This window comes from Anas platyrhynchos, chromosome 9 (genome assembly GCF_047663525.1).
Source record: "Anas platyrhynchos isolate ZD024472 breed Pekin duck chromosome 9, IASCAAS_PekinDuck_T2T, whole genome shotgun sequence".
NCBI classification, from domain to species: Eukaryota; Metazoa; Chordata; class Aves; order Anseriformes; family Anatidae; genus Anas; species Anas platyrhynchos.
The window spans coordinates 456,673-484,515 of record NC_092595.1 but is presented as its reverse complement, the minus strand read 5'-3'; the positions used below and the strand labels follow the sequence as shown (position 1 = coordinate 484,515).

The following is a 27,843-nucleotide window of genomic DNA, read 5'->3' as shown; positions in this document are numbered from 1 at the left end:
GCCACCCAGTGCTGGCTGCACAGCTCCCCAGCAGGAGCAACTTTCAGGAGCTTCCTTGCCACGGTGTAAAACTGCAGCCCTGGCCTTCACAGCCTCCCCCTGGTCCTTAGCACAGGAACTCCCCGGAGCCCCCCTCAGAGGCACTATCGTAGGAGGCTGACCCATCTCGTGCAAACCCCCATCCCCACACAAGCGCTGCGGTTCCTCACCCAGCCATGCACGGCGCTCACAGAAGACAATGAACACACTGCTGACTTTGGGAAGTGGACTCTTTATGTATTTTTCGGTTACAATTCTAAGAATATCATCACCATCAGTGACTCAAACAAGGTACTTCACACAGTCAATGAGAACTCTTTATTTAAATTAATTTCCTTAGCTTCTATTGAGGACAGTGAAAGGCCCAGCTTTTCAACTCTTCAGAATAGTCACAGGAGAACCTCTTGAGCTGGCCAACACAATTTAAAAAGCAGTTGACCTGAATTTTTACTGAATTCACAAAATGATGCAATTACTCTGCATATAATTTTGTTCATATAATTTAGTATATACGCACTGTTTAACTCTGCCATATATTTTGAAAAATATACAACCCTGCTTTAACCACATTAGAGATATTTGATAAGACAGCTGTCAATTACTTAACAGATTAGGACAATATCAGACACTCCTATAACTTCACTTCAAACTACAAAAAGAACATAAACCCATATAAAATACAACAGATTAAACAAACTTTTTCCAAGGGATAATTAGGTATCAACTCAATCTGCCATTGTGTGAAACATGAATATAAAATAAGTTACAATTAGTAATGCCTGCATCGTTGAGCTGTGAACTGGTCGAATGAAATCTTAAAAAAACTATACAGTATTATTGCACTCCATGAATGTGCAGTATCTGGAGACACACCAGCACTGAAAGATGTCTTCCATTAAGGTTTTTTCAGGAGGCACGACGTGACTGCAGGAGAAGCATCCAGTCTGTACCAACAGCAAGCTGTCTTCAGTACAGGCCTTCATTGGTCCGAGACACGCGGCCCTTGGAAATCACCACTTAACTCCTGAAAACAGAGACACAAGTGTTACAGCAGGCAACACTCCTGAGTTAAACGAGCAAGCCATCGAAAAAAAGCCGTGAGTTAAATGAGCAAGTTAAATGTAGTCAGCACTGCCCAAACAGAATGCATTTGCTGTAAACTAGGAAGAAAGGCAGGCTACGTGTGCTTCAGGTAATAAAAACTGAATTATAAGCAGTGTCTCTTGTGAGGATGTAACTCCTGACAAGAGGGGATTATTATTATTTTATTCTGAACAGTTGTCTACGAGGATACGATCAGAGTGATACTACATCAGTATGAATTAAATAAGGAGACGCTAGAACACAGGCAGGGAGCCTCACTACCAGAGTCATCCGGATGTGTCGCGTTAATTTCCATGTGGACAGAAATACCACCGAAGGCTTTCTGTTTTGTATTTTAACTTACATCCTCTTAGAGGGAACTCTACAAAAGAACAGTCTTAGCATGTGTTGTAAGCTTAAAAACGTTGAAATCTACTTTGCAACACAAAAAATGGTGTCTTGAGATTCTCCAAATCTGTACATACAGAATGTCAGGCTTCAGCATGCAGATCTAAGAAGTACTGGAAATACCCAACTTTTAAATAATTACATTTCTAAAATACAAAAGGACTTCACAATTAAGGCGACTTCTGCTATATTACCAACAGACAAACTGAACTTAACTGAATAAATAAGTTATGTCTGCAAAAATCAGAAGTCAATGGCTTCTCATATTCCCTGCACTGCTACTTCAACATAACATCTCTGAATTGCTCTCCCTGTTTCATGAAGCTGCGCAAGTGTTTGTGGAGGGAGAGCTCAACAGGTCAGAAGAGCTGGGCAGCACAGGTCTGTCACTTGAGAGTGGGGGTGTCTGCTGCCAAGGTAATGCCAAGCAATTGGTCTCCAAATCCGAAGCATTCTTTTGCAAAAAGCTGTACCCCAGTTTTTTCAATCAAGAATTCACGAGTGGTCCCTTAAACGTAGATTCTCCACTTTTGCACCAAGATAGTTTTTTCCTGGCACATCTCTGTTCCTGTGAAGAACCGTAAGCTAGATGTATTGAAAAGTCAGAACTGATGCCGGAACACAGAACTGGCTCAGCATAAAGCACGGAAGCATGGATATGACCACTCAACCCCTGCTTCTAACAGTCAAGGAATGTTTGCAAAAGGCTAAAACGGTACAGTACACACATAAAGGCAAGAAAGCATGTTCTACTTTCTAGGGTCATGGAATTAAATTCAGTTACAAACTGTAGACAAATCCTTCTCACACAGACTATCGTAAGGCACATAACAAAGCATGTTTTCTGATGTCTAATACAGCTCATTAACGCAAGTTTTTTTCTGGCCAAAGGAAAACCAGCTCTCAGTTTTGAAACAAACCCCAAAACAAAACCTCCTACTAGAACAGTACCTGTGAAATCATTTAACTGAAAGTCACTACAACTGTTTGGGGTTTTTCTTCAGTAAAACACTTTTAAAAGAACAAATATCAAATACTACGTCCAATCGGCAACATGCAGCCCTTTATATCCAAGTGAACAGGCAGCTGGTGACTGGAAGAATACTTACAAGAAGTTTCAGTGCTGTTAGATGGGGCTATGATCGATGATGAGGCATTGACTCCATGTGCACGTTGAGCTTCATTTCATTATCAAGAATTTGTACAAGCTGCTGCATGGAAGGAAGGTGGCCGGACTCTAACTTAGACCACACCGGAACATCTACCACAAAACACATGGAGAAAACACAGTTAAATTGACAAAGGAACACGTAGGGCCAGTTTATGCAAACTTTAAAAGATCCAGGAACCTACGCAGGTTGGTACTAATTTTTTGTTGAGAGAAATATCTGGATCAACACTGCTTCAGCTACTCTGATACGATGCAGTCAGCCTTTACAAAGGCTCTGGAGGATAAAACTCAATTTAGGAACTACTACACTGAAACGCACCCTGCACAATTATAAATAGAAAAAAAAAGCACACAACTAGATTATAGACCTGTACCTACAGCCTGAAAAAAAAATGTACTCTGTGAGGCTTACATAATCTTTAAAACCATAGAATTATTTGAAGGCAGAAGGTCCACAGACTCTTAACCTGAGACATCGGTACTGCTGTCTACCAGTACTGGAAATTCTGGGAATATCAATAGACTTAACATGACTGCAAGTCCAAACCATATTTAAAAACGAAAGCATCGAACTGGAAACTGTTCCTCTAGTTGATTGTTCCTTCCTTAATGCGCATCACACGCAACGAAAACACAATACAGCTACTCCAAGTGATCAAACATTCCCCTAAGGTTTTTTTACACTGCAACTGTTAAATACATGTAAGTGACCGTACTGTAAGACATGCACAATTTTCATCATGCACTGTGACACACAACATCTGCAGTTTGAGGATGGAAGGCATTACACACACCGTCACGTCCTGGAACCCGCCCATTTCACACCACCAGCCCTCACCCTCCCAACCTGACAGCTGACCAACAGCTCTCACAGATCTCTGTCCACACACACCACGACTCCCAGAAGAGAAAGTTTGTGCCTCACCATTCAAAGTTATCTCAAATGCACCTGTTGACATACACTGGTTCTCAATCATGTTGCTCAGGAAGAAAACCATCATACACGCATAAACCTGGAAGAGAACAGAGAGACTTTGGCCACGTACAGCACGGCTTATTTTATTCACTCAGAAATGCTGGAGTTTACAGGCATCTTTGTATTCCCCTTTACAATAATGAAGTAGTCTTAAAGTGGCATAGCCATCTTCCTTTCATCCTCTCTGTAAAAAAGATTTTGCACACTGACTTTCAAAGACAGGTATTACAATTGTTCTGAAACCACCCAGCTCACAGTTCTGACTCAAAGAAGCAAAGTCGCACCTCCTTTCTCCCTCCCTCCACAGATCTCTGCACATCTCAACAGCCCGTCTGCAGAAGTACATGGCTAAGATGGCACTTGTAGGAGGACAAGGGAACACGGATGTTCCTACACACTGCCTGTCATTTTCAGAGTAACACTCAGATTTAACACAGAAACTGAACAATGGCAGGTCTAGACACACGGCAATGTCAAACTGCCTCGTTTGCAGCAATTGCCAACCCTGGAGCATTTCTTCAAACTAATAATTTAGCATTTTCTTTGTGCACCAGTGCCTCATGAAGAACTGATGCAATCTCCAGCAATGCAGCACCTCACTCCATGGCCACCACAGCTTTAATTCCCTCTTCATGCAGAAGGGCACAGTCACACCGGGTGCTGCGATGCCTGTGGATTTGCATGGGAGATGTCAGCTGTTGAGGACACCACGGGCGTAGCACAGCCAGCCCAGCTCGGTCCTGCATTTGGCCCGTTCAACTCCACGTGGTGTGTTACAGCCTCTGTACGTCCACCCTGACTGAAGACACAGCCAGAGCTGCTGCACTGGGTAGCTCTGGGAGGTCCGTGCACCAGTGAAATACATGCAGGTTAACAGACTTATACGTTGCTTATACATCTGGAATAAGGTTATTATAAATCAGAGTACAATGCCATCGACCTGTTAGTATCAGCAGCACTGACTCACGGGGATATTCATCCCACAAGTCAGAGGCTGTCATGCCCAAGTAAGTTCTGGAAAAAAAAAAATGAACAGAATTTCAATTTGATTTTTCTAGCCACGATCACGTTGGATGCCTACTCTATTAAAATTGGACAAAAGCAACCACTGCAAAATAGCCCTGAGACAACAGAAAAAGGAAGCTGTAGTTTTAATAAAAATACCAGCTTGGCACTCTACCTGAGCCCTTAAGGAAAAATAAAATAAAATAAAAAAAACACCACAGTGCCTTCTTAATAACCGCGGCGTTTCTTTAGCAAACAGTGTTACATCTCTATCAGTAATGTTGACCGCATCTGTCCCTCTACAGCACCATCAGCTTGGAAAGAGAAATACCAGGAATTAAACCAAAAGTTACAGGAGCCTGAAGGCTCTGTTAAGACTACAGCGTGCTCAAGTCAGCAGCAACGTTCAGCCCTCCCACAGCACCCTCATGAAGCCATGCTAAAACTGCTTTTCAAAAATAAAAGATGAAAGCAACCAGTTTACCTTATTTTCTTGGCCCCACTGCCAGATGCTTGGAGCTTGCATGCCAAAGAAAGCAAATGGATCCTTGCCAACAATTATTAAGCCTATTAATACTAGTTTGAAGACGGACAGGAAGGATGCTATATGCCTGTCAAAAGACAACAGATAAGAGTGACTTAGAACATTCCCATTACAACTTCACTGCACATTAGCCAAGATTTACCTCATTAGAATAATTTTCAAAATGTACAATCCAGTGTTTCAGAGGAAATACACATTTTTTCAAGTAAATTTATCTGTCTTTAAAAATATTTGTTACCCGTAAAAGCAACACACATGAACAAGAGCACACATTCTCAGGATACCAGTGTTGTATGCCACACACACAGATTTGTTCCTTTTTTCCCAACCAGACCTTACACAGAAATTCCAACTTAGGCACATCTAAACTAGACAATGCATTTAGCTTCTTGAGGAAGCTGTTCTGTATAACAGAGATGTGTTCAACTGGCATGCACTACCTCCTCTTAAAGCAGCTTTCCAGCAGGTGCAGAGAACTCCACGGAGCTCTGCAGGGATTACGTCTATACCCAGAGAGCACTGAGGAACTCAAACTCGTACCAATCTTACCGGTGTGCTTATTAGGGGTAAGTAGGTCACGAAGTGGCTCAGAAGCCACCACAGTAACTAGTGCGTACACGATGGTTTAAGTACCAGCAGGAAACGCTGTTTTCATTTTTCCAGATTTCTTTGGGCTTTCCTGCCTTCCCCTGTTAAGGTCCCCCAACATCCTCCCCCCCTAAATTACATGTTAAAAACAAGTTTTTCTCTACCCTACAGCCCTGACCTATTGCTAGAAACAGACACTAAGTGCATAAGCCTGAGCAACAAACCAGAACTTGTATCCAGATAGATCACGATGAAAAGCTGCAAAACTTCACCGTGAGCAACAGGGACCACACAGGTTACTTTGGGTTCCCTCGGAGCACACCAGGCCCCGTACCACACACAACCATCAGCTCTCCGTACGCACGTTACCACACAGATATCTGGAGGGGAGACAACGCCGTGCTTGCAAACAATCACAGCAGCAAAAAAAAAAACTAAGTTTTGATTTTCAATTTTATTTAACTGCAAAGACACACATCCACCGCTCCCCGTGAGCACACAGACTGGGAAAAAGAAGAAAACCAAAGGGCGCTGCCCGTGGTTTGCTCACCTATAGATCGGTTGCGGAAGGTAGTTCTCCCCTTCGATGCGGATGTCTGGGTACCGCTGGCTGATGACCCGCATGTACTCCTCAAACACCCGCCTGTAGCCTCAGGAGACGCTGCACAGACGGCACCGGTCACCGGCCCTGCGGCGAGCCCGGCACCGCCACAGCGCGCCCCGAGCCGCCGGGACCGAGCAGGAAGCTCCACGGCCTCCTGCCGGGGGGGGGGGGGGGGAGGCTGCCCGCAGCCGGGTCACAGCGCGGCCCCGGCAGCGCCCCGAGCCCCGCGGCCCCGCCCCGCCGTGCCCATGCCCGTGCCGCCCGGCCGCTGCAGCGCCGCCCCCGGCTGCCGGTGCGAGCAGGCCCCGAGGCGCCCCCCGAGCCGCAGCCGCGCTCCCCGCCCCCCCCTTGGCCTACCCCAGCCCCGCTAACGGCCCCGGCCCCACCGCCTCCCCCCGCCCAGCCCAGCCCCCGAGGCCCGGCCCCGCCGCGGGGCCCTGGCGGAGGAAGAGGGGAGGAAGGGGGGGGAGGGGGGGGTGATCCCGGTCCCGCCCGGCGCCGCCATCTTGCGGCCGCGCTGCCTCACCAGATCTGGAACTTGAGCAGGGGCCCGGTGGCGTAGGCCATGCGCAGCCGCTTGGCGGGCAGCGCGCCCTGCTCGGCCGAGCCGCCGCCCGGCGCCGCCGCCAGCGCCAGCAGCAGCAGCAGCCACGGCCCCGGCCCCGGCCCCGCCGCCCGCATCTCGCCCCAGCGCCGCCGCCGCCGCGCCAAGGTCACGCGAGCCCCGCTCCGCTCCGCGCAGGCGCCGCCCGGCACCGGCCCCGCCCCCGGAAGCCGCGCGAGGCGGGGCCGCCACCGCCCCCCGGGCACCGCGGGGGGGGCAGGGCCGGGGCCGTCGGAGCTTTGCGGAGGGTGGCTCGGCCCCCGTGTTTCAGGAATTGCAGCCCGGTACCGGAGGACCGGAAGCAGCGGCGTTATTAAATGCTCTTTATTTTGTATCTGCAGCCCGTACTTGCATAAAGACCGCGTCTCTTTACATACAATAAAGCTATCAAGGCAAACCCCACCGCCTGCCCGCCTCACACCCAACAGGACGCTTCTGATCTTTGTTTTGCTTGGATAGGCTTTACGAACATCAGCACATCTCTGCTTTGAACAGCAACAGCCATGGCTGCTGGGCTGGTACTGGTTTACAATTTCACGTGCACAAATCCTCAAGAAAGCTTTTAAAAAGGCAAGTGTGCAGAAAAGCTGTAACCTTTTGCATCATCGGTCATTTTCTGGAACCTTTTATTATGTCCAAGTAACTATATATTAGATTTTGGATGAAGGTTTTATTAACACCGTATTGGAGCTCCGTGACGTTTCAGAGGCCCAGTTCTAAGTCCTCCAGCTCCTGAAGGAGAGCAGTTTCTTTCTGAATCTTCTCCAGCTAGAACAAAAAAGCACAAGATAAGACAGATGGAGCTTCTTATACAGGAAATCAAAAAAGCTGTATTTCTGAAGGTAACTTCAGAGTTAGCCCGTAAAGCTAGAGGTACAGCAACAAATGCACACCTGGTGCCTTACCCCGCGGTATCACCCCTTACACCTACAGTATTTAGTTCAAAGAACGCCTGACTCCGTGCTTGAGCCAAGGGGTACTGCAGGCTGAAGCGACCCCATGTGCAAGAAGCGCACAGGGGTATCAGAGGGGGCAGCACAGGAGAGTTCTCACACTTGTTTGGCCGCTGTACATTGGCGTTGTTTGGTCGGTGTCAGTACTCATTTCCACATAACGCACAGGAGTGGCGTAACAGCAAACATGGCCCTATGATGAATCAAATGGATCATTTGATGGGGGTGCAGCAACAGAGGTGGGGACACCAACTAAACAAACATCAGGTTTGCTCTCTGTGCATTTTGTTGAATGCTTGCTGCTAGGAACTGTCTCTGATTTTGAAATTGAAAGGATGCATCACTTCAAAATCTTACAAAATCTAAACATAATCATCACAAAGCAACACACACCAAACACCGGGGTAAAAGTCCAACACAAGCAAGCTACCCAAATCTTCACAGTACCTGATTCTTCTCTAGCTGCTTGCCAGCAGCTGCTTGTTCTTTCAGCTGCTCAATTGCCTTTAGTTTCTGTGAAAATAAACGTGTATAGGTGAACCAAGAACAGAAAAAACAGTCTTAAAGTTCCTGCACTTGCAATTGCTAGATTTACCAGCAGGCAGTTCTCAATATGGAAGGGACATTTCCTTTAAGCATCTCCAGATGCTCAATCCAGTATTCCCCACCAATAAAAGAGAGATTTTTTTTTTTTCCCCCAAGAACAAGACAACCTAGAGAACAGGAACGCTTAGTTTCTGAAACCAGAACACCATACGTCATCTGACTGAAGGGCCAAATCCATTTCAGAAGTGACTCCTACAGCATCGCTATCCCTCTTCACCATGTACGTTCCTTTGAGGCCCAGGACATAACAGAGGACTGTGAATAGCAGGAGGTGGCCAAAAGGAGAAAAAACCCTGATGGATTTTGCAGGAATGGGAAAGATTCTCTTAGCCTTAACTGAGCAAATTCCATTCTAAAATTACTTAAATCCAAGAACTTATGAGACTGGCAGTAAACTTTGCACTCATACCAGTTAGGAAGAAACTCAAGCCATGTATCACTGTTCCCTTCTCAGATTCAAGATTTAACAATGTTCAAAAGCTTGCTCTCTCCCTCAAGAACACAAAACCAAAACAAAACACCCTTAAGATTAGGGGAAGTAGATTTGTCTTGCTTAGAATCAAAGCATGTTCCCAGATCATCTTGGGCTAGTGAACGCAGACCAAGAGCAAGAAACTCCCACGGCTGCCTTTATAAAGCATAAAGGCATTTAAGCTATACTCAGTTGTGAGGATTTTGTTGCACATCCAGCAGTATTCATAATTGCAGGCTGGAATGCATTTCCATGCACCTTTCCGTGGCTTCTATGCTGTCTAGACTGAGATGACCTTCAAGAGTCTTGACAAGTGAAGACCTTCTACTATTCTACAAAATGAAAAAGCCAAGGAAGTTGGTTTACAAATTCAGGACATTACTATCTAAGTAAACACTATCCTGTTGAGCTCGGGTCACCTTACAATCAGACTAGACCTTAAAAAACATCTCTTAGAAAAGTCTGTTGTTCATTTAAGAAATCCCCTTGCCTTTTTTAAGTTCTTTATCTTCTTGTCAGTTTCAGGATCTCCTGATGTCACAGCAGGCACAGCACTCCGTGGTGTGCTCTGAGACGCTGAGGACTGTGTAGATTCCTGGTTGCTATCAGCTTTGGCCTCCTGTAAGCAGATTTAAAAAATAATAATAAATCACATTATCTACAGGAAATACCTTAGATTACAGAAGGCCTGAAAAATCTTTTTCGTCATTTGAACTGCTCCATTTTGTATTTCTTCCTCCTCCGATTTGCTCATATTCTCTAAGATTTGTATGTGCCTTGCTACACTATTTCGTATTACCCATTATATAGGTAACGGCTTTCCTTGGAATGTCGCTCATGTTTCTTCTTTAATTTCTACTTCATGAAGACATCAACCATACAAAGCATAGGAAAACACCAGTAAGGATGACATGACAGACATATACACAAATATTTTGTAAAGGAGACTGGTGGGTCATCACCTCTTCGAGACAAAGAAAAGGCTCAAAGACAGTGTAACAAATTCAGGAACATAAGCTCTTGTTGTAAGAAATTATTACTTCAGAAGTCTGTAAAATTCGGAGTGCTAATACCAAAAGCTGATTTTTATCTGCTTAGGTGAAGAACAGCAAAGAAATGAAACAGAAGAACAAGTTCTCTTTGGACTGCCCTGGTAACACGCCTCAGCCCTGAGCTGCAGAGCAAGCCCATTCTCACTTCTTACCCAAGTCTGGAAAGAACCTTGCAGATTCACCTTGCAGGTGAAAAGGCAGAATTGCGTATTGACATTCACTTCATCTAACACCTGCAGCAACCAGCCTCAGCTGTTATTTTTAAGTATGACTAAGGCAGATGCAAAAGAATAACTAACACATCTACCGCCCTCCCCAGAAGTGAGCACATGCAAAATCAGTGGATGGGTTTCAGGAAAACTAATGTCATTGCTCTGAGACTGATCACTGGCATTGTGAAAATTAGTTTAACATTATCCTTAAAAGAATTACTTTTGCAGTACCTGTTTAGCAGCTTTCTTTGCTTCATGTTTCTTTTGATTTTTGAGAGCTGTTTTAGAGAGTGGCTTTTCACTGCTTCCTGACTGTGGTTTCATGTTCTGAGGTGGCTCATCCTCATGCTGCAGGATAGGCAAAATTAAGTTTTGAAACCTCTATTCCATGTTGGTACAAAAAAAAAACAAAAAAAAAAACAAACAAAACCAAACAAAAACCTTCCAAATTTACTTAAGACAACACCGTGCACAAAGCTGAACTGTGATGGAAGAAGAAGTACGTGCCCTTCAGCTAGTGGAAGGCCAGTGGTAAAAAGGAGTTCAAACTCCTCCATTCTCAAGTTTTCCCTTTTAGGTGGTACTGTCTGATATTTCCTGAATATTTTACACATGTCCAGCAAAAGAGCAAAATCATTGTGTTTTATGGAGGTGGGGGAGGAGTGGAAATCAAACAGGAATAGAACAGCTTGGCATTTTGCTTTTGCTGAGAACTTTTTAATCAAGCTCCCTGTGACAAGAAAGAAAAAACGGGTCACCAGGTTGTTTTATAGCTGTTGCTTTTGTTAGTGGAAAGAGGAAATTCTTTACCTCCCCCTCCCCAGCTCCTCAATTAACAGTTAACACATATGACAAGTTGGGAGCAGAGAGCAGGCTGGTAAACTGGGACCTATCCTAACTCAAGTACCCAATTTCACTGTAAACTAAATTTATAGTTTATTGTTCTTGTGCGTGTCGCAGAGAATGGCTTTAAAAGTCTGCAAACAACCTTGTGAAAGAACAGTGTTTGGACAAAAGAAAATTCTGTTCCTAGCACAAATTCTTGCAAACAGTGAGCAAATAATTGGTCAAAGAGGACTGCTAAGAAAACCTCTCAGGAAAAACGTAATACTCCTGTCACTCGGGTTACTCTTCTAATGTTCCTTATAAAAAATATACACATATTTGAGACCAAGCTTCAAAGATAGGCAAAACAATGAAACAGAACAATTTAGTGCATATACGGCAGTCTACTTACAAGCTTGGAACTTGTCACAGGTTTGTTTCTCAAGGCTGGAGGTCTGTATGCCTGGGCAGGTTTTGGCTCAGCACTCGGCAATTCACTCGGAACTGCTTGGTACTTGACTGCTTTCACTGGGAATACTCCATCCAAAAACGGCTGCCAGAAAACCTGCCACATTTCTTCATTTGATGGAACTTCATAGTGGTGTAAAAGAGAGCCAGTGTAGTGCCATATCTTGTAGCCATTACTGACTCGTAGCCTGGGAGCACAGGTAGCGGTTACAATGTGCTCCCCGTCAGGACACCAAGCGAAGTATGTGGAATCCGAGGCTACTGGTTTGGAAACGAGTTTGTAGCTTTTAACGTCCCACACTTCCATCTGTCCCCTGAGATTTCCAAATCCTGCTAGTACTAGGATGTGTCCGTGGGGGCTGTAGTAAGCAGCATTGCGAGGACCGGTTCCAAAATCAAACACAGGGTCACATTTCAGATTAAAAACTGTTGCTTTGGCAGGCATAAAACCATACACAGCACAAAACTCGACTGAATTGGGGTTCCAAACAACATCATAAATAGGACCATTTTTAGCTAAAGGAAAAGGAAAACATGCAGCCATTGTTATGAGATTATACTGTTTCACTTGCACCAAAAAGATACCAATGATTCTTAACTCCACGCTTTGCTAAAATCCTAAAATCTAATTATTGACTGAAAATGAATTCTGCTTACACTTACAGTAGAAACAAACAATAGTCTCATAATTTTAGTTAAGGTTTGCAACAATAACTGCAGCCATTCCAAATTACCTCTCTGGGGTCAGCATCAGCACTTTAAGCATATGTTTTCATGTAAAAAAAATCCTTTATCTGTTTTCCTCATTATTCAAGAATGGTATCTCAGGACCATCTCAAACTGTCCCACTGGAAACCTGCAAAAACAGGAATTTTATACCAGCTGGATAATAGTTCCTCTTCTACTCTATAGCATAACTCAGCTTTGTAGAGCTAGAAGTGTTGACTTAAGTTACCTCTGCACCATGCTCCTGCATGGTATTTTTAAGGACAGATTGTGAAGCGGGAGAGGACAAAAAATGGCTTCACACATACTGACTAAAACTTGCTATTATTGGAAGCTATTCTGGGGGCTAGCGCATTACGAGATACTGAACAAATGGTGGATCAGTGATCTCAACTCATGTTAAGATACAGAAGGATGAATAAGACCCGTAGGTCACTATAACACTCCATAATCTGATTACCTTTACGTATGTTTCAGGTAAGTGCCAAGTGCATTAATGCTAATTCTTAACCTCGAACATTGACTCAAAATATCCAGCTGAATTGAACTATTTGTTGTTACTCTAAATCCTCAGTATCTTCAGGAACCTCCGCATCTTTCAGCTGTGCATTCACACTGCATGCTTCCCCTCTTAAAGCTTTTCAGATAATGTTACCCCAATGCAATTGCAGAGGTAGAGGTCTGAAAGAAAATTACGTTTCTACAAGTTTCATGGCAGCAAGCCGCTGGAGAGATTACGGCAGCTTTATATGGGCTTCAGCAGCTAAGGCAAAGGCTGTAGCACATACTAGTCAAAACTGAACACCCCGCCCCCCACAATGCTTCTGTGAAAAAAGCTTCAAAACTGGACCTCAAAAGCCACCAGATGATACAAATCATAAGATCATTCAGGTTGGAAAAGACCTCTAAGATCCACAGGAAATGAGGCAGCACTCACTCCGAGTGCTCAGTATTTGCTTTCCTTAGGAAAGAAAAAAAAAAGTTTTACCCTTTATCCCCCTTGAAAATTAATAGCTAAATTAAATTAGAATTAATGACAGACCTCTTGTTAAATAAAGATGCATTTGAAGTAAGTAACTTCAAAGGTCAAAGAAGGTTTTAATAAGAACGGAATTTAAGAACTAGTGTTCTTAATGCAGTAAACTGCCCCCAGAGAGATTCTAGACACTGAATTGTAACCGATTACTTTTCCTCGCAGTCAAATTAGCAACAAAGAGAAACGGGGCATAGTACTTGCAAACACAAGTTTTGCTACAGAAGGCAAGCTGGAGACGTTACCCTGATCAACGCTAGTATTGAAGGGCACATAGTCACAATCTCTCTGACAAAGTCACTTAGGTATTACTTGTTTACATCATCACATGCCCAGCGTTTTGAAATTTCACAACTGACTCGCTTCTTTAAAATCCCAAGCAAGAAAAGTAGTTAACATAACAGCAAAAACTTAAGATAATGGAAAAAATACTACCCAGAGGAAATTTATGAAGACTTTCAGTACAAACAAGACACTGAAAATGAGTGCTTGCTCCTTCCAGATGGACATTACTGCCAGTATCAATCGCATGCCTAACATTGCCTGCAGGATTGTTCCATTTGGTAAAATACTTTCCTGCCTATTTGAGATCCTCAATCGTTGCACTGGCTCTGCTGTCCAGGTCCTTCCTCAGAAAGAAAACACAGTTCCCTTCCTGTGCACTCTCACAAGTAGATTATTTGTATATTTTAACTGGAAGCGCGTGCTCTGTGCTGCTGCCACTAGGACAACGGGTATAGCAAAGACAACAATTTAGCTACTGAAAACATACTGCAGGTTAAAAGAACACTTTTTAAATAATATTGCTTTTTAAAGAATGCTTCATTTTTGTAAAGAATACTTCATTACACTGACAAAAAAACACCATCAGACATTAAGGAAAAGCTGGTGAAGCAGCAATTCCCACTACTGAGGGCTCTAATGCAATGAAAAATTCCCAAGAGCAACTTACGTAGTTGTACGACCGCACTTTCTCCATTCGTTGCAATGTAGTGCAGAGTTTGCTCTCCATAGTACGAAGCACCTGTTTTATCAACTTCTGTACTAGCTATTACTAGCACAGCTGTGGCTAATAGAATAGACAGAGTTATTTCCATACAATTACTAAAAATAACAAGCTTTTTCACTAACTACCATGCACGAGGAGACATTAACTTAATAATGAACTTTACAATTAGTTGCACGCATATCAGTGCTTTTATCATTCTATTCTTAGTTGAGCTTTTCATAAACCCAAACAAAACTGGTATGTTCCTTTCTCAAATTTAAGAGTACAAGCCAAGATACTACTCATTTACTACTGGATTATAAGAAAGTGAACAAACTTTTGCAGCCATAAAAAGATGTTCAGTAGCAGCAAGAGCATCTAATGCTTTTCATGTAAGGCAAAAAATAGGCATCCTGATCAGTCCTTGAATAAAACGTATCATCAACAGCTTTTGTATGTACATCTATTTTATGAAATCACACAGAAACCACACGTGGGCTATGTAATACCTTCCCTGTATTCCAAACAACGTGGGTTGAACTAAAGAACTTTTTTTTTTTTTTTTTAATATTATTCAGCCTGTTGCTCTCAAAGAGCAAAGCATGCAGAGGACTGTGCAAGTCATCTCAATCATGATTACATCTGTTTATACAATTTTACAGAACAGCTTACACTCTGAGATAACCTCACATTTACAGCTTAAATATTTTACCACAGAACACAAAATTAAATTTGAATTCGTTATTCACTTGCAAAATTTTCCAACACGTGAAATAAAAAAAAAAAAATTAACAGTGCATTAACATTAATGGTTACCTTTGGTATTTATCTGCATATGCAAATAAAATGTAAAACCCACATAGTACACAAAGTAATTAAATGACAAATGGACAGAATGTCAGGTTTAAATATAGAGCTGCTATACCTTTTTTGTTCCATAGCATTGTCACCTTGTCAGCTTTAAAGAAACTTTTATTGGCAAGTGCAGACTGAGGGCCACTGAAGTTGGGATACTGGTAGAGTCTAACGAACGACGGTGCACCTTTACTGCCTGGAACATACACTGCAACCTGAAACAAAGTCATGAGATTTTATTGCAGACTATATTCTTGGTAGCACATAGCCTTGGTCCATTTACTACTCATACACTGTACTAAAATTGCAGTATTTTTTGGAACAAAAAAAAAGTTGGAAAAACATCCGAAGTACCTTGGTTGGCTGTGCTCCTGGAGATAACACAAAATCATTAACCTTTTGCAAATGCAGCTTATTTGTAATAGTGTCTGCAAAAAAAGAAGTCACAGATGCGATGACATTAATGACAAAATGTCAGCCTAGATTACTCAGCTATACCTTTTCATGAGTCTGTATCATGGATAACAAAGAGAAGTATATATAACAATAAAAGATTTATTCCACTAGGCAAGCAAACTTTAACCTCCCACTTCAACAAAGTAGAGGCCTGACTAGACCTGTTTTCTTTATTGGCATCTCCCTCTACTGAATCCACATATTCCACCAACAGTAGTAAACTTCAAGGAAAAAAAAACCACCTGTAGCTTCACAGCCTCAGTTTTGCCATCAGTATCAGTTTTCTAAAGAGGCATTTTCAAATAGTTCATCGACAAAATACACAAAACACAAAGAAGTAATCATCGATAACGTTCTCTACTGAGAATTTCCTCTCTATTTCCTACTCTCTATTTCCTGAATCTCATTAAATGTAAAAATACAAACCCAAGCCTTTTTATCTGAAAATGTGTTTCATAGCAAGTAAGTATTAAAAAGATAAACTAAACAAAAAAACATGCTTCATTAAAATGTAGCAATTTTGATTTTCCAGAATTAAAATAGAATGCAGATAATACTTCAAATAAAAAACAAGCAACAGAAGAAATGAGAGGAAAAAGTGGAAATTGAAAAAAAAAAAACAGAAGATGCCTACACAGATTGTAATTAAACTATCTTACAGAAACATTTGCTTACTGAAGTTGTTGTTCTCAAAGAAGTGCACTTCATTGTTTACGTTCCTGGCACAAATGCTTTCATCGTCTGCCCAGCAGGGACACCTACATTTAAAGAAAAAAAAAAAATTAGAAACAATGAGCATTGCTCATCTTCAGCAGTCTAGCATTTTTTCCTCCTATTTTACATCTAAATACGCTCAATCACAATATATTTCAGATGGACAATTGACTCTTGCCATCTGATAAAATATACAATTTACCTTGTATAAAATATATAACTGGACTTCCGATTATCACCTGCTCAGCTTTCTTTCTGATGCCAAATGATAGGGGATCTACACTAAGAAATACACAACTGTAACGGTGTAAGAAGTACTTAGCATAGTTAGTTGCTTTCAGCTAGTAGCAGGAAACATTTTGAAAGCTAACACCTCACCAAAAGCCCCACTTACCCATATGAGATCTCGGAAGCCACATTTCTTTGCAAACATTAAGCACCTGGAAAAGTTACTTACCAGTTTTGCATCTTTTTCTGGATGAAAGACTTCAAACACTTCCCAGTTTTCACATCGTAAAGTTGTAGGTTGGGCACCCCTGCGGTGCCATCTTTAGCAGCTGCAACAGATACATGTATTAAAGTGGTGATCTCCTGGGATTAGATGTGCTTCACCACGATGACATTCCACCTCATGATTCTACAAGCATCTAAACGTGCATCAGCTTCTTACAGGAAGCACCCCACTCCCTAACAGACAAAGCCCTAGGTTATTAATTGCTTTACCTGTTAACGTAAGTCTTCCTGCAGTCTGCCAGCGTTAGTTCTTATGAACTAACATTTGCAAGTGTAGGGTTCCAACTGCCATTACAAGACTATGGCTACCAACCCTAGGACAGCTTTTTAAATGCATGTTTGTGTTGGTTTTTGCTTGTTAGTTTTTAAATCAAGAATGCTCTCTTGGCAAAGAATGGAAGGAATATTCTACACTATTACGCTGTGTTCTCACAAGAATCCAACACATTTTGTCCAACACATTAACAGTCACAGCTGTATCTATAAGCCAAATAAAACAGCTCTACTTGTTTTAAATTTATTTTATTTTTTTTTTTTTTTACTCATTCTAGATATTACTTCATAATTCGGTAATACCAAGAATAGCTAAACTAGGCACATCAACTCCACACAGAGGCAGAGGAGAGAATAAAGCCCTCTGGACAAAGGAGAACACCTATGTTAGCTGTGCCCAGCAGAGGACATGACTCCTGAGACAGCTCATGATTTTCTTTGTCTATACACAAATACAAACTGCTTGAATGGCGTGTTGTCGAAACATACTCTGCACTAAGATCAGTTAGCTTTCTTTGGAAACGTGCAATTTACTTAACAGACAAAGAGTTGGTACATGTACTGATTTACTGTTGGCAAAAAATGGTCAATACCAGATGCTTTCAGAAGATGCCGCCCCTCCCTCCCTCCTCCACTCTATATTTGATTAGCCACATGCTTTTTCTGTACACTTTCCATGCTGCTCTTTTAGGCAGTGAACGTGCTACAACGGCAAACCAGGTAAAAAAGTCTGCAAACCAAATTAAAATGTGCATGTTACTTCTATATTACTTCTATGTTACTTCTAGAGTGGGTAAAATACTCACTTGTATAGGCCTGCCATGTGGCTAGAACATTATTCTTTGGTGAGAATTCAAGGCAAACTACTTTTGGAAGATCAAAGGAACGCAGTAATTCAGCACTGGTGACATTAAAAATATTCACTCTGGAACCAAAAAATGGTATTATCAATAAAACATGCTTAAAACAGTTAATTAACTGCCAAGGTAACTTTTCATATATTTGACTCTCCCAGATCTGTTCCAGATTTGGCTGGTGTTGAAGAGCTGATTTTTCCTCTCGCTTTTACCAAATTTTTGAAAGAACACGTTTTAAAACCAGATATCCAACCAGGACAGAAACTGGCTCCATGAAACACTGGTCAAAACATATTGCATATTTTGATCTGCAACGCTTTGACTCTGAGTCAGAGACAAGGTATACTCCCTCCGTGGAGAGTCCATCCATGCTTCCAGCGTTAAAGTCGAGAAAAGGCCAACACAAAGATCTAACTGAATTCAAACATGCATTTGGACTACGTATTTTAAAGGTCTTTTTAAAGGTTTCAAGAGAAGTATCAGGAAGTAGGAACAAAAACCCCAACTAAGTCATATCAAGATTCCACAGAAACGGAAGCATTATAAATATGAGTAAAAGAGTATTTTTTTCATCTACTATTCAGAAAACAAAGCCGTTACTGCAAACGGCATAAAAATTAAACTGCACTTAAAGCACGTGCAAATGCTTTCATTAATAGCAATGGCCTTCACACACATAAGGTAAATGTAACATGATTGACTCAATTTACTTTATACAAATTAAATGATTAGGATCATAAATGGAACCAACTTTTCTCCATTGCACCAGGCAAAGAGGGAACCGTCCTTGCTAAAAGTAACAGCTTTGCAATTTTTTCCAGAGTCCCTAGAGAAATAAGAAACACACATTAGTATTAAAACGCACTGCATAAGGTATCAAAAAAAAAAAAAAAAAAGGTAAAAGAAACTCAAGTTTCTTCCCGCACCCCTTCGTAACAGAAGCAGTGTGATCTGCTCAGCAACCCGCCAGCTGGAGCAGGTGATCTCTGCAGGCCCCTTCCAATTCAGCTGTTCTGTTCTAGCTGTTCGGTGATTACTATCTGAGCAGTTACACGTCAGGCAAGGGTAAAGACTTCAAAGCCACTGGGGCTTACTGAACAACACGAAAAAACATTTTTTTCATACATTTTTCACTTTTAGTCAGCATTTACTTCTCAGAAGAAAATCTGAGAAACAGAATCCAGTCCAGATTTGGACTCACTGACCCCTGTGGGTCCCTTCCAGGTTAGGGCATTTCTTCTGTACACAAGGTCACAAACCGTCGGAATAGCAGTACCTCTGGAACGCCGTACTCTCTGTGAACGCAGGCGGCCCGTTCACCATGTAAAGCCCTTCAGATCCTCTCACTGGAAAAGTAAATAGAAGCACGCTCATTCCCACGTCAGAAAACTGCCCAAAGGCCGTAACTTGTGACCCCTGAAGCCCGCAAGTACTTTTCCCTCTTCTTGCAGTTTAGAGTTAGCAAGAACAAAGGTTGTAAAGGGACGTGCAGAATATCGGAGGCTGACCTGGCTTCACCCCACGGTAACTGCAGGATTAAAAAAAATAACAGGGAGCAGACCGAAGTCAGACACCCGCAGCACCACTGGTGCCAGAGCAAAGAAGGGATCAGGCGCTCAGTGCCGGGCAGGGGGAGGCAAACCCAGGTGTTGGATGGAGCTGGAGGCTGGGGCCCCACACACCCCGCTGGGGCTGTGCCCGTTCGGGAGCTGGGGCTGTGCCGGGACGCAGTTCCACAGGCTCCGTGGGCAGCCGGTGCCCGCGCGCTGTCTCGCAGCAGTCACTTTTCTCACGTTTCAGCACCACTCCCTGCGTTCCAGCCTGAGCTCACTGCCCACTGTCCTGTCAGCGGGCACCACGGCACAAAAACCTGCCTCACCTCGTAGGATGACCTCGAGCTACAAGAACTGCACCTGTATGAGGAAGGAGGTGGGAAAACACCTTGTCCTCACGCGGCTGGCCGTCCTCACGGCTCGGCCTTTTTGCAAGAGGCACTTGCACAAAGCCTAACGTGCACAACTGCCACATCCTCCATCACTGTGAGGCTACACAATAGTCCTGCACAATGGAATCATAAAGAGCTGTCCAGATACTCCCCAGAGCAAGGATTAACTACCTAAACACAGGAAGGGCATTGCCAAAGGACGATTATGTCGGATTTTTTTTTTCGCTGACAGGAGTCTGGATGTGCCCTGGAATTCATTTCAACATTAAAGTTCAACTTAAAAAACAAAAAGCACGAAAGAAATACTGATACAAAATGTGCTCCAAATTTCATCTTTTTAGGAGAAATTGCCATGCTTATGGCACTAGAAAATAAGCACAAAATAGACAGACAGTCAGTGCAAAATCATGCATTTGGAATCGTTATATTGTGAATAAAGCTTTTTTTTTTCAGGTGGTTCTGTTACAAGCATGTTAGAATTGAAAATTAAACCACAAAAGGGGCAATTGCTACACAGGTATTAGCTGTGGTTTAAGTGTTTTCTTGAGATATCAAAGCTGCACGCTTCTTGAGTCCTGGATTTTCACAGAATCACAGAATTGCCAGAAGCGTACCAGCCTGCCGCGAGGCAGGAAGGTGTAGCACACACCCAAAACCAGCACTCGGCCTCTGAGAGCCTTCAGAGGGAAGCAGAGAATACGTCCATGACGTTTGCCAAGCTGATCTGCAGTATGTCTATCTCCTCACTGCATGTAAATAAAAACAGTCAGAGGTACGTTCTTACAAAGGGCTGTGCCAGAGATTCAAAAACTGTTTCCTTCTTGTTCTGAAATATAAGCACATATTATCACTCTTACATTATATATTACTCTTATATTCTGAGTATTCTTGCTGACTTTTTTTGAACGGGCTATGTAAGATTATTAATTAGAGTATAAATAGGTCAACGCAAATTTCTCAAGTACATCAGAGGTCTCTGATACCATTCTGCAAATAAATCAGCTTCTGATGTAAACGGGCATTTGTTGCAGAAAGGCGCCAGTCACTCTCAATATGGGACAGAACGATAAAGCACAAGCTTGTTCAAATGAAGAGGGATTAACAAAAATAACAAGTTCTTCACTGTCTCCAGCAAGTGTCTGAACTACTGTACGTGAAATGCTTCTCACAAAAAGTCCAAACGTTGCAGGGACTCCGCAGGTAAGATCCTACACATTTCAGTAAGAGTTCCTCATGGGGATGATTTACAGGTGAAGCCCACAAGCTACAAGATCCAATCTCACGATGCTGATCAAAGCAACTGATCTCTGGCACGCTTCATAATCAAGCTCGACTCCTGCCTTCCTACAGCAGCAGCAGATAGCAGCTTTTAATGTAAGACTTCTAGATCAGAAACAATCAAAACTAAAAAAAAATCTCTAAGTATACACCAAAAAGGCACAGCACTTCTGCTTTAAAAGCTAAGGCTAACAGCCTGTGTGAAATGGTGACATTTGATCAATCTACGGGTGAAAGCTGAGGTGAAAGACTGCTTCCTCACCAACAGGGCTCAAGATACCACGACTCGCAGCAGCTCCAGCACGGCTGCAGACGCTGCCGCTGGGTTGTCTCAGCAAGCAGCAGGTCTGGCAGCACGCAGGGGGCTGCCCAGGACCCCGCAGGGCTCCCGCTTGGCCTCCTGATCACGCAGCCCTCGCGCAGCCACAGCAGCGCAGTGCCAGGAGCCAGCCCTGCCTGCAGCCACCCTCACGCCGCTCCTCGGAGCTGCCTCTTTACTTGCTGCGTATCCCCACTGCGCCTCTCTCCTGCACCTCAGGAACGATCCGATGAGCACGTTTTAACCCAGAGCGCGTCAGTTTGGCCAAACCACTGCGTGCACAGATCGCCGCTCTCCGTGCGCCCCAGCACCCGGGCAGGGCCGGCTGGAGCCAACTGCCCCGCACCGGGCAGGGGGCAGGACCTCAACCTGCAGGAGGCCGCGGGCAGCAACGCGGGGCCGGGGCCAGCCCGGACAGCGGCACCCCCCGGTACCCCCGGAGCCCCAGCACGAAGAGCCCCGCTCCTGGAGCCGAGCAGCGGAGGCGGGCACAGGCCGGCGCCCTCCCGCCACCGGCGGCTTCACCGAGTTAAAGGAGAGGGGCGGGGAGCAGGGCCGCGAGGCGGCCGGGACGGCCCCGCAGGGACAGCGGCGGCACCGGCACCCCCGTCCCGTCCCGTCCCGTCCCGTCCCGTCCCGTCCCGTCCCGTGCCCCCGCCGGGGGCGGCCGAGGCCAGGGCGGGGGGGGCCGGGAGCACGGGGCGGGCGCACGAGGGCAGCTGCCGGTGGGCGGCCGCGAGGCAGGGCGGCACAGCGGGACCGGGACCGGGACCCGGACCCGGCCCTACCCCCAGTCCCAGTCCCAGCCCCAGCCCCGGCCCCGGCCCCGGCCCCGCCGGCCCCGTCCCGGCGCCCACCTGCCAGCAGCGGCGCGGGCGGCGCCATGTTGGCGCGGGGCCGGTGTCGCTTCCGCTTCCGCTTCCGGGTGAGCGGCGGCGCGGCGGCCGCAGGGAGCTCCACGTCGCGCGGCGCGGGGGGGGCGCCGCCGGGCGCGTGACGCCGAGGGAGCGCTTCCGCCCTGTGCGGCGCGCGCGGCCCCGGAAGCGCCGGAGGCGGGCGCGCGGGTTGGCGGCGGGCGCCGGGCCCGCGTCACGTGGTGGGGCCGCGCTTCCGGCGGGCGGCGCCGCGCGGTGCTGACGCTGGCAGCGGGGCCGCAGCGGGCGCAGCGCAGCGCAGCGGAGCCGGCCCGGCCCGGCCCGGCCGCACCATGGTGGCCAAGCAGCGCATCCGCATGGCCAACGAGAAGCACAGCAAGAACATCACCCAGCGAGGGAACGTCGCCAAGACCTCGGTGCGCGGGGCGGGGACGGGACGGGGCTGAGGGACCGGGACGGGGCTGGGGGCCGGGGCCGGGGCTGGGACCGGGGCCGGGGCCGGGGCCGGGGCTGGGGGACGGGGCCGGGGCTGGGACCGGGGCTGGGGCTGGGGCCGGGGCCGGGCCGCCCGGTGCCGCCCGGCCCGGCCCTGACGCTGCGCGGTGCCCGCAGAGGACGGCCCCGGAGGAGAAGGCGTCGGTGGGGCCGTGGCTGCTGGCGCTGTTCATCTTCGTGGTGTGCGGATCAGGTGAGCGCCCCGGCCCCGGCCCCGCCGCCGCCCCCCGCCAACCCCCGGCGGCGGCCCCGCGGCCCGCTGAGCGCAGCCGCCCGCCCGTCTGCTCTCTTGCAGCCATCTTCCAGATCATCCAGAGCATCAGGATGGGCATGTGAGGGCTTCCCGAGCACCGCGACCGACTGCGCCCCGCGCCCGGCCGGCCCCGGCCCCGGACCCCCCGCAGGACGACGCCCGGCGCCGGCCATGCCTCATTCCAGGTCCCCTCACGAGTCATTCCGAGTTTTCTAGTCCGTGCCGCAGTGCCTTGGAAAGCACCACATGTATAAAGCAATAAAATTCTATTGTTCATCTACAATCGTGGACCTACTTATTGAGCAGAGCACGCCTCCGTGTTCTGCGCACACCTGCTAACCTGTACGCAGTGTAGAGACCTGGGACCCGGCACCCGTACGCGCCGGTCTCGAGACCTGTGTAAGCCTCTGTATAGCTGGAAATGCTCTCGTTTAAAGTTGGAAGCCAGGATTTCTGTAGTACCAGAGTACAGATTTAAAGCATGTTCCTAGCGAAGCAGTCGGGCCGCACGGCATTCTGTTGCTTATCTAAGTGAATCGTCATCTCTGTGTGTGTAGACCAGCACTGCAGCATGTGGCAGTGCATTAGCGCTCAAATGCTTATCGTGACAGAAAACTCTATCCTATACCTCTTGTTCTAATAAATAGAAAATGCTTGTTTGTATAGCTCGTGGGAGTTACTTAACTAGCGACCAGCGTGACCGAGCAGCAGCTGTTTCTGACATAACCCGGTGCTGAGGTCTCACAGACTGCTCATCAGCGAGGGCGAGAGCTACTGAACTTCTCCCGGCGGCAGGCTGTGACTTTGCTGTAAATACTTCTTGGACAACCTTCGATGAGTCGTGCTTTTAAATTTTAAAATGTTGTATGGGGATGTTTCGTGCAGGTACCGGGAACCCTGCCCCTCCTACCCACAGTTCTGCTTTTATGCCTAACATCTGCGGAGCGTGGTGTGTCTCGCGATATATGCTCTAATCGTGTGTAAGGTAAATCCTGCTTTCAGCTCTGTTTCCTCTAACGATGGATCCACCGCTAAACTGCTTCCCTATGGATGGTCACAATTCCTTCTTAGTAACGTTGAAATACCAAGCGAAACCCTCCCTGCCTGTATAGAAGAATGTAACTTAAAATCACAATAGAAATGCTGCTATTGATCATACGTTATTGCTGATGGCCTCGGCTCTGCGGCGGCCTCTCCATGTCTGTTGCGATAAGTGAAGGCAGGCTTAAATCGGCCTGCTGTTGCATGCAGTTGCTAAAGGAAGATTATTTTTTTTCAGGTTTCTTAGAAATTTAAAATCTGGTTACATTACTAGTAATAGAAAAAAGTTTCTATAGAGATGAATTACGTGTCTGTTAGCTGTGAAGGAGCAGACTTCTTGCTGGTGTGAGTTGTCACCTTTCCATTTGAAGTCATTGGAACTGGTGTAAGCCAGCACGGCCCAGGCCGTGCCCCAGAATCCAGCCATGTGGCGTAGCGTACGCTCCTTATTCCTGGAAGCTCATATTTTGTAACCGGCGGGGGAGGGGAACTCTGTATAATCTCTTATTTTAAATAAAGTTCTTCTCAAATGTGAGCTGTGTTGCTTCTGGGGTTGGCAAACCGGTGCCTTACTGGGTGGTGGGGCCGCGTCACACCAGCCTTAGCTCGGTGACCGTCCCCCCTGGGCGAGGGGAGCCCCCCGCAGCAGGCACTGCACACACCTCGGGCAGGCCTCGGGGGTCCTGCTTCTGCCCCAAGCCTCGCTCGGGAGGCCTCAGAATGGGCCGTGCTGCCCCCTCACCACCATGCCCAGAGTCTGATTAAATGTGTAGAGGACTGCTCGCTTTGGTGTAAATGTGGAACTCATCAGTGCTTGTGATGCTTTGCCTAGCCAGGAGCTGAGCGTGCTCTTTCGGTTTCTAGCACCACCAGATTCAGAAAAGCAGAAGCATGTTGTTAGTCATGTCTGAATGGAAGGACGTGCAGTAGCTGCTTTTGCTTGTAATTACAGTACGAGCAGCAAGCCCTGTCTGAGAGCCGGTGCCAGCAATGACCTCTGTCGGGTAATTACAGCTTGGCACATTGTGCCCTTTGGAAAGTGCTGCTGGATTTATACCAGTGTGCTGGGTTCTCTGCATTAAAAATGTCAGAGCTGAGCACAGACCCGGTTACGTAAGGGATGAGGAAGCTCCGTAGTTAATGGGCTCGTTAGCAATCAGCTGGCAAAACAAGAGCAAGGACATTTTGCAGGTGACGTGGTATTAGATATCAGCAAAGTACACGTACAGCTAAGGAGGGCTGCAGCACAGAAAGGCAAGGAAATCACACTGCCTTTCGCAGCAATTACTGCTTGGGAGTCCGGCCTCCGTTACGTGGGCGGTTACATTGGGGCGTCCTACACCCGGCGGTGCAGGGTGAGCCCCCTACGCCCCACATGCCTGCAAACGAATGCTCGGGGCCGATGCTCGTTTGTCAGACCAGCTTTATCACAACGTATGGGCAGCTGTCGGAGGGTGGGCCTGCCAGCTTTGAGCCATTTGTCTTTAGAAAAAATTCTGAGTGGTATCAGCGCTAAGGGAACAAGCAAGCAGCTGCCATGCCCTGCTGTTCCTTCCAGGGAACAGGTCTTTATTTCAGAACAACTTTGTATTCAACTACAAAGCTTGACTCCGTTCCTGCATATAAAGCTGCTAAAAAACTTCCCTTGACCAGCAGGTTCCACAGACTGGGGCAGATCCCACGCTGTGTGCCACTGTGCGGCCCGGGAAGCCGAAGCAGCCAGCGCCCGGGCTGCCCGGCTGTGGGAGAGCCCAACAAAAGGGGCCGGGGCTGTGGGGGCCGGTGGTGCACCCGGGGGGTGGGGGGGGCTCCCGAGGCCTGGGGGGAGCCATCGGCCCTCTCGGCTTGGAGAGGGGCAAGGCGGAGGAGCCGGGGGGCCGCGGGCAGGAGCCCCGCTGCAGCACGGCCGGGCACGGAGCAGCGGAGCGGGGAGCGGGGCGCTGAGGGGCGCAGGGCCCAGCCCCGCCGCGCGGGGTCCCGGCAGCTCCCGCTGCTCGCCCCCAGCCTCCCGGGGCCGCGAGGCCGCCCCGCAGCGGGCCCGGCGCCTCCTGCCCGGCCGCGGCGGCCCCGCCGGTGCCGGTCCCGGAACGAGGCCCCGGCCCCGCCGCGCGGCGCCGCCCCGTGGCCGGCGGCTCCACAGCGCCCGCGGGCCCCGGGCCCAGCGCCCCGGGGGTTTCCCCCCCCCGCGGGCAGCGCCGGGCCCGCAGCTGCAGCGGGGCCGCCGCAGGCCGCGAGTGCTCCGCTGCTCTGCAGAAAGGAAAGAGAAGCGTTGGGGCAGCGCTGCCACAGGCCGCACGGAAACAAGTCAGAGCCGTTAACAGCAGCAGCGCAGCGGCAGGAGGGCGGGTGGCGGCGCTGGGGCCGGGGCCGGCGGGGAGCGGGGAGGCGCCCCCCCGGGATGCGGCCAACAGAAGCGCGGTGAATCGCGATCCTCCCCCAGGTCAAGGCGGTGACATTCCAGATTGCTGCTGGACCGAAACCTTACCTTATCCCCAAGATGTGACCGCGTTATTGAAGAGGAAAACTTCCTCAGCCAAGACCGGCTCCCTGCAAGCTACACACCCGGCCCGGGCAGCCCGGTAAGGCTGCCACAAGCCGCGCCAGCCGCTGACAGGGCTGGGCGCAGGCACCTCCGGCAGCCTCTGCAGCTCCCCCCGCTCCTTTCCCCACAGCCGCAGGTGCTGTGTAGGGGGGATGAGGGCGCACCCCTTTTCACCAACCTGCTATCCAAGACTTTGGCTGAGCTGTTTCAGAACGTAGCGCCTGCCCCCCACCATACCCTGCAGCGGCCAGTTCCAAAGTTCACTTTCTGCTACTTCAAAATAAAGGAAGACATGAATGGAAACTTGTTTTTTCTTTTAAGCCGGTCTCCTGCCAGTTTCACCGGGTGCTCCTCCTCCCCATCCATGAGCTTCAGTGACCCAGGGTCTGCACTCACCTCGTTCAGCACCCCTGGAGATGCTCTGACCGTGTTGCGTTGCCTTCCCTTCCCTTCCCACCCAGCTCTCCTCAGCGTTTCCTCCACATCCTCCATCACTTTTACAGCTTCTTGCATGTTCTCTCATACACTTTCTGAGATGCCAGGACTAATCCAGAACTGACAGAAAGCTAAGGCTTGTCACGCTTTTTGATGCGGACACCATTCCTCCTCTCACCCACACCAGGCACACCCACAGCCACAGGGTGCACCTAATTTCCGAGCATCACAAGTCCAGCAGCTGAACTTCTCTACTCACTACGCTGAAGTGATGGAATAATGCCCAAGACAAGGAAGCGCAGCGGCACTGCTGCCTACCAAAGCACAGCATCACCTCCAACTGCCCAGCTGCACGCAGCTATTGCCCCTAACGCAGCCGTTTTCCTGAGACCACCCGAAAGCCCCCAGCACTGGGCTTGGCCATGCGCAGCCACCCCCATGCGATGCAGGCGCTGCCTGGCAGCGGGCTGCCTTGGGCAGCTGTGACACAAAGACAGCAGAGGCAGGCTGTGCAGCAGCAGGACGCCGACTGAACACGGCTGTACGTAAAGCCTGACAGCAAGACGATCACTGGTGGAGTCATTCTTCAAGGTCTCTGAAATCAAATGTGTAACAGCATCAGGATGAACACCGCG

The 27,843-nt window shown here is 47.4% G+C and overlaps 3 protein-coding genes across 5 annotated transcripts; 1 reads left to right on the top strand and 2 right to left on the bottom strand.

The window, feature by feature from the left end:
• Positions 1-251: 251 nt before the first annotated feature.
• SELENOT (selenoprotein T) lies at positions 252-7,159 on the bottom strand. Its single transcript, XM_027464361.3, has 6 exons — positions 6,945-7,159; positions 6,365-6,475; positions 5,167-5,293; positions 3,627-3,714; positions 2,640-2,791; positions 252-1,063 (listed from the first exon to the last, which is right to left on the bottom strand). The coding sequence occupies exons 1-5, from the start codon at positions 7,097-7,099 to the stop codon at positions 2,667-2,669; spliced, it is 606 nt and encodes a 201-aa protein (XP_027320162.1). The 5' UTR covers positions 7,100-7,159; the 3' UTR covers positions 252-1,063; positions 2,640-2,666.
• A 172-nt stretch (positions 7,160-7,331) lies between these two features.
• EIF2A (eukaryotic translation initiation factor 2A) lies at positions 7,332-22,603 on the bottom strand. Of its 3 annotated transcripts, none has more exons than XM_027464692.3 (14): positions 22,425-22,603; positions 19,302-19,371; positions 18,777-18,851; positions 17,975-18,093; positions 16,840-16,939; positions 16,344-16,426; positions 15,567-15,640; positions 15,283-15,427; positions 14,322-14,438; positions 11,555-12,126; positions 10,549-10,665; positions 9,544-9,672; positions 8,423-8,488; positions 7,332-7,790 (listed from the first exon to the last, which is right to left on the bottom strand). In XM_027464692.3, the coding sequence occupies exons 1-14, from the start codon at positions 22,450-22,452 to the stop codon at positions 7,725-7,727; spliced, it is 1,761 nt and encodes a 586-aa protein (XP_027320493.3). In that variant the 5' UTR covers positions 22,453-22,603; the 3' UTR covers positions 7,332-7,724. The 3 variants fall into 3 exon arrangements, with proteins under 3 accessions (XP_027320493.3, XP_071898780.1, XP_071898779.1); XM_072042679.1 differs by lacking the exon at positions 22,425-22,603 and adding an exon at positions 21,511-22,172; XM_072042678.1 differs by lacking the exon at positions 22,425-22,603 and adding an exon at positions 20,585-20,666.
• A 39-nt stretch (positions 22,604-22,642) lies between these two features.
• On the top strand, positions 22,643-24,766 carry SERP1 (stress associated endoplasmic reticulum protein 1). The gene is made up of 3 exons (XM_027464694.3): positions 22,643-22,858; positions 23,055-23,130; positions 23,233-24,766. The coding sequence occupies exons 1-3, from the start codon at positions 22,775-22,777 to the stop codon at positions 23,271-23,273; spliced, it is 201 nt and encodes a 66-aa protein (XP_027320495.1). The 5' UTR covers positions 22,643-22,774; the 3' UTR covers positions 23,274-24,766.
• The last annotated feature ends 3,077 nt before the right edge of the window (positions 24,767-27,843 follow it).